At 54.3% G+C, this 6384-nt stretch overlaps 1 protein-coding gene across 1 annotated transcript; it reads left to right on the forward strand.

Annotated features, from left to right (window-relative positions):
- Positions 1-2675: 2675 nt before the first annotated feature.
- Positions 2676-4779, forward strand: PLAGL2 (pleiomorphic adenoma gene-like 2). The gene is made up of 2 exons (XM_010152461.1): positions 2676-2938; positions 3558-4779. The coding sequence occupies exons 1-2, from the start codon at positions 2676-2678 to the stop codon at positions 4777-4779; spliced, it is 1485 nt and encodes a 494-aa protein (XP_010150763.1).
- The last annotated feature ends 1605 nt before the right edge of the window (positions 4780-6384 follow it).

Here is a 6384-nt window from a genome sequence, read left to right on the forward strand (position 1 = left end):
CGGACTTTAACCCAGGGACTTTCTGTGGCGCCCAAGAGCTCTTTGGTGCTGTGCACCAGCTCGGACGTACCTCGTGGTTCTCTGTGCAGGGACAGGTGGCTGGACGCTCATACCATATGATCCCTCAGCCTTCATGAGCTCTTCTAGCTTGAATTTGCACGAACCAGACGACTGTAGTCATGAATTATTTCGTGTAAGTTGGTAGCCGGTGGGAATCCAGGTGGATCATATTTTTTCCCAGCTCTGTGTTCACCCTGCCAACCCCTTAACCTCTGTGGGGCTGAAGCAGAGAAGATTCATCTGGTGACGGGAGTTCCCTATAAGCGATTTATCTGAGGCTTTTGGGGACGCATAGGCTAGACCTGTAGACATGTTCTTCTGGGACTAGCGTAAAACTTTCTGGGAGAACCAGGTCTCCCAGTTCTGGTACGGACGCTGCGACGTACGAGACGTTCTCTGAACGCGAGTAGGTGAGGCGTTTCCACGCAGCGATGACTGTTTCTCTCCGCTGGCTGCAGAGTCGCAGTGAACAGGGAGGACAAACGCCCTCTGGGGAAACGTTACTAAGAAAACTAATTGCATTTTTAAAAAATGTAGAGAACTAGGTCATGCAAAGCGTTTTCCAGCCAAGCAGGAGTTCTGTTGTTACCCTTCCGCAGCCGCTGTGTTTCACTGATACCACGCAGGACCCTCATGGCTTTTCTTTCTCATTCCACAGCAGTGAGCGTCCTAGGACACGTGTTTAGACTTAGAACCAGACCCAACTAGGTAGAGTCCTTTTCCTGGCTAGACCCTTACTTTACAGGGAAGCTGATGAGATTTTACAGTTTTCAATTACCGAGATTCCCATATCTTAACGCATTTGTATTTGGGTTCCTGCTCTGAAAGTGATAGTTGATGTGCCTTGATGTTAAAGACAGCAGCAGTCAAACTCTCTCTTCTTCCAGGTAGCTTGGAAACTGGCACAGATGGCTGGGCTTGTTCAGAGGGAAAGAAGCAACTCCCTGGTGGAAGCGGCAGCGACTCCCGGAACGCGTGTGCAGCTCTGAAGCAGGAGGTGGGGAACACTTCGCTTTTTTGGTACACACCTCGCACAGAGGTGAGATCCTCACAGTCTGAGACACCCTCAAAGGGACCCCTGCACCCCAAGGGCGGGAGCTGCCGTCACCTCACACCGCGTTGTACCGAAGGGGCACCTCAGCAGTTCTCCTCCCTTATCGTTCTGCTCTGCCCGAGTAGATTTGGCCTGCACAAAGCTGACTTCTCTTCTTAATGCACATTTCCAAGCCCCAAACTGACACATTTTCTTGGAGTCATCCCTTTTCCTAGTGTTTCCCATCCCGAGGGAACCATTTGTGGTGGTGTGAGCGACGGTGCAGTTACAGTTATTGTTATTTCAGCTATTAATAACGTTCTGTGGGGCACTTTCTTAATGGGGGTTGGTTAGTTCCCTCGTAGCTGCACATCCTGCCCACAACTGGCACTCGTGTTGATGTGCAGGCAGGAAGTTCCTCCCTCTGAAGCAATCATGGAGTGAGACAGAGCTTGAGGGTTTGATGCTATTTTAAGAAGAGTTTCTCAGGCAGCTAAATTCAGTGAAAGAAAGCTTTTCTGAGGTTTTTATTTCAGCTAACCGTTTACTGGGCTAGGTGTTGGTAGAACTATGTAAAAACGTGGCGCTTTACCAACAGGACAAACACAACTCAAGAACAACCTGCTGAGAGAGATTAGCGTAGATTTTTGTCAACATAAAAGCCAGCAGAGCATACAAGAGGTATATTTTGTTGAACAGGAAACGGCTTGAGCAGCCATCATCGATGGGTGAGAGTGTAAAAGGAAAAAACAGAATTAAAATTGCTCATTACCGTAGAAAACTTGCTAATCCAGAGAGGCAGAACCTGCCCCGGTGTAGAAAAGTGAAAATACAATGAGTAATCACGCCCTGAAGAGCAGCAGTGGCTGTTGCCTTCCAGAAAAAAGGGCGATGTTGCCGATAACAGCAAGTTTTCTTCGCCAGCCTCATTGACCCGGGGCGGTAATTCAGGGTGGTCTGCTAGGACCTGGTCTTGCCCTGCACCAGGTTGGTAGCAGAGTGTTAAAAAAAACCAGGCAAGGGAATCTTAGTTCCTCTGAGAAGCTCTAGGAGGGAATCCCAGGTAAGCAAAGATGAAGAGCAAATGCGAGTAGACTGAAGAACGTGAAAAAAGGGGATGAGAAGTGATCCATAAGATGCACAGGGAGAGGTGAGGCACTTAGAGCTACAAAAAGACGCCTGTCTGCAGTGTTTCAGGAGAAAACGCATGTAAAAGGTAACGCTGGTTCCTAACAGTGTCAAAAACGTTAATTCAGGGAAAGTTTAACACCGTTTCATTCGGGTCATGGGCTAAGAGAGAAGAGAACAAACCACGTTCTGCAGAGGGGAGTTTCCCGTGTCTGAACACCCATCTTCACGTGTTTGTAATGCATGTTGCATGCTCACGCGTGTGCGTGCGCAGGGGTGAAAGATGCAGCGTCTTAACCCCGCCCCTTCTGTGATTTCAGATGAAGACGTTTTGCTGTTAAAGCAGTTTGGTCGCGGAGGGGTTCCACCAGGAAACGGCACCGGGACAGCATCGCGGCCGGACGCCTGCAGGCTCCAGTTCTGCTTGACATGGCCCTGTTCCACTAGACCTGCCATGACGGCATTTTTTCCCAGTGTTCCCAACTGGATTCAAGATGCAAAGCAGGAGGAGGAAGAGACAGGCTGGAAATTAGTCCCCAGACCACGAGGTGAAGAGACCGAAAGTCAGGGAAAATGCCAATGTGAAATATCGGAGAGCTCCTTCGCGAATGTGGACAAGCTGAGAACTCACACGCTTTCCCACACCGAGCAGAGGCCCTACAACTGCCCTCAGCTGCACTGCGGCAAAGCCTTTGCTTCCAAGTACAAGCTGTACAGGTAGGTGACTGCCTCTAGCGACCAGAGAGAGGGAAATCCCCCTCCCTCGAGTGTTTTTGCTTGAACTTCTGAGAAGGTGGAGGAGGGGGAATGCCCTGGTTACCCTGCAGAGCAGTTGAGCCCCACACGTTACCATACTTGGCATCTCTAAGCACCTTCCAGAGAACCATAGAATCACAGACTGGTTTGGGTGGGAAGGGACCTTAAAGATCATCCCGTCCCACCCCCTGCCACGGGCAGGGACACCTTCCATAGCCCAGGGTGCTCAAAGCCTCATCCAGCCTGGCCTTAGACACTTCCAGGGATGGGGCATCCACAGCTTCTCTGGGAACCTGTCCCAGTGCTCCCCACCCTCTGCGGGAAGAATTCCTTCCTGATGTCCCATCTCCATCTCCCTCTTTCCGTTTAAACCCGTCACCCCTTGTCCTGTCACTCCCTGCCCTTGGGAAAAGCCCCCCCAGCTTCCTTGTAGGCCCCCAACATCATTTAGTGGCAGTAAAACGTCACCCGGGCTTTTTGTGGCATAAAGTGTAGGACACGAGGGGAATTTTGAAAGTAGTGCGTGTCCGCTCAGGGGTTGGACGCCAGACTAAACGTTTTCCTGCTTTCCCCCCAAAAGGCACATGGCCACGCACTCTGCTCAGAAGCCTCATCAGTGCATGTACTGCGAGAAGATGTTCCACCGCAAAGATCACCTTCGCAACCACCTCCAGACCCACGACCCCCACAAGGAGGCTCTCCACTGTCCCGAGTGTGGCAAGAACTACAACACGAAACTCGGCTTCCGGCGCCACCTGGCCATGCACGCGGCTGCCAGCGGCGACCTCAGCTGCAAGGTCTGCCTCCAGACCTTCGAGAGCACCCAGGTCCTGCTGGAGCACCTCAAAGCTCACTCCCGGCGGGCGTCCGGTGGAGCGAAGGAGAAGAAGCATCCGTGCGACCACTGCGACAGGCGCTTCTACACCCGCAAGGACGTGCGGAGGCACTTGGTCGTGCACACGGGGCGGAAGGACTTCTTGTGCCAGTACTGCGCTCAGAGGTTTGGGCGCAAGGATCATCTGACCAGGCACGTGAAGAAAAGCCACTCCCAGGAGCTGCTGAAGATTAAGACAGAGCCGGTGGACATGCTGGGTCTCCTGAGCTGCAGCTCCTCCGTCGCAGTGAAGGAAGAGCTGAGCCCCGTCCTGTGTATGGCATCCAGGGACATGATAGGTGGTAAGAGCTTCCCTGGCGTGTTGCCCGTGGGCATGTACAGCACGCACCTCCAAACCATGCCAAGCTCAGGGATGCCCCATTCTTTGGTTCCTAATTCTCTTCCCATGGGAATGAGCTATCCTCTGGAGTCGTCTTCTCCCATCTCCTCCCCACCGCAACCTCCTCCAAAGTATCAGCTTGGATCTACCTCATATTTGCCTGAGAAACTACCCAAAGTAGAGGTGGACAGCTTTTTGTCAGACTTCCCTGGCAGCCTGTCTCTCTCGTCTGGTGAGCCTCAGTCCTCTTCGCCTCAGCCACCCCCCTTGGATGAGGCCTTGCTTTCCAAGAGCCCTGCTAACCTCTCAGAGGCTCTCTGTGCTGCTAACATGGACTTCTCCCATCTTCTTGGCTTCCTCCCCCTAAATCTTCCTCCCTGCAATCCCCCTGGATCATCAGGGGGGTTGGTCATGGGCTACTCACAGGGGGAGACGCAGCCACTGCTTACCACTTTGCAACACCAACCTCAAGACTCCCCCGGAACCGGGGCCTCGCTGAACTTTGGGCCCCTTCACTCGCTGCCCCCCGTCTTCACCTCCAGCTTGAGCACAACCACGCTGCCGCGTTTCCACCAGGCGTTCCAGTAGGCTGAGAGCGGCGCTGGAGAACGGACTCTCCCGCCACCCTCTCCTGGGGAGCCTGAAAAACGCACAACCCCTCCCTCCCGTGGGGGCGAAGCTTTGCGGAGCTCTCCAGGCGGGAGGTTTCTGGTCTCCGGGGGGAGCACTTGCGGACTGGAAGAGCAGACATCCCCGAGCACGTCCCAGTCCTGCGCAGCGAGATTTCAGCTGATAGACTGGATATATTTTATCTCATGTTTGATCTGTGAATCAGGAGCCGCGCTTAGCACTGACCTTCCCCGAGATCCTGGAGCTATGTTCCTCTTCGGGAAGGGACTGTCCCTGAGAAGGAGTTGAGACTCTTTCATCTTGGGCTAAACTTTTGAAGAGTCCAGCTTCCATTTCACGTTATCACACTGCAGTTCCGGCCGAACAGCCAACACCTCCACCCGGAGAAGGAGGAGGAGCCAGGATACCCGCTCAGTCTGAAGCCGAGGGGAAGAGGCGGTCCTTCCCCACTACCTCTCATCTCATCCCCCAGTACCGCTTCCTCCACCACGGAATGCCGCTTCCTCCACGGAATGCCGCTTCCTCCACGGAATGCCGCATCCTCCACGGAATGCCCTCCACGGAATCCCGCTTCCTCCACGGAATGCCGCATCCTCCACGGAATGCCGCATCCTCCACATCAGTGTTACGCAACACGACCGTTTACATAGTGAAATCAGAGACGTCACCCGATAGGTTAAACTCGTTACCGTGGACGTTGTTTACACCGCACACCTCTGTTTCCGCCAGTACAGAAGTAGGAGGCACCGGAACACACTGGTTTTCTCTCTGGTGTAGCTAGAGCACTGTTTACACGCTGAAGTCAGGTTGCACTGATTTCTCTTCACTTACCATGTTCTTCCCCCATGGGGAAATACGCTGCCTCTGGGCCCCCTCAGCCTCTGCCCCAGGCAGTGGCTCCCGCCTCCTCTGGCTATCCGCGTGTCGAGGGGACGGAGCAGCCCTCCCAGCTTAGCTGGGGCGTGAGGGGGATGGATTGAGCCCTTTTAAACATCTCCCCCAGGTAGATCTGCGTCTGTTCTGGAAACCAGAGCACGTGGAAAAGCCGGGTGGGGGGCTCGGGGCCAGCAGCGCAGAGTACTGCCGAGCCAGGCTCGGGTGGGATCAGGCTGCAGGCCCCGCTCTGCGGTTCCCCGGGATGAGGAAGTGTTTGTGTCCCAAGGTTCTTCCCACCACAAGGGTTCAGTGAGGTCAGCTCCCTTTTGGCTTACCCAGTGTCAAGGGAGGTTTTTACCTCTCTCCCAGAGTGATAACATCCAGGAATCAGGACACATTGGTCCCCGCTTCACGTACGCTCTCGGTGTATTTGAAGCCTTTTCCCCAACACTAATCCTTGTGACGGGCGCGGGCCTGCAGTCACCCTTCCACCTGGGAGTTGGTTCCACTGGCCTTTTTGTTCTCCTGCTTCCCTTGCTCCCTGCCCCACTGCTCAGATCCTTCCTGGCCTGTCTGCCGACGCTGGGAAGTGCCGTTAACCCTCCGCGCCGTCTCCCGCTCTCGCCTCCCTGGGTGCGGCTCCGGTGCCGGTGGCGTGCGGAGGTCGGTCTCCCTGCGCGGGTCGGC

Source organism: Eurypyga helias, unplaced genomic scaffold (assembly GCF_000690775.1).
Source record: "Eurypyga helias isolate BGI_N326 unplaced genomic scaffold, ASM69077v1 scaffold36295, whole genome shotgun sequence".
NCBI lineage: Eukaryota > Metazoa > Chordata > Aves > Eurypygiformes > Eurypygidae > Eurypyga > Eurypyga helias.

Coding starts and splice junctions, on each gene's coding strand:
- PLAGL2 (XM_010152461.1), top strand. CDS start 2,676: ATGACGGCATTTTTTCCCAGTGTTCCCAACTGGATTCAAGATGCAAAG. Junction 2,939..3,557: donor TCCAAGTACAAGCTGTACAG/GTAGGTGACTGC, acceptor TCCCCCCAAAAG/GCACATGGCCACGCACTCTG.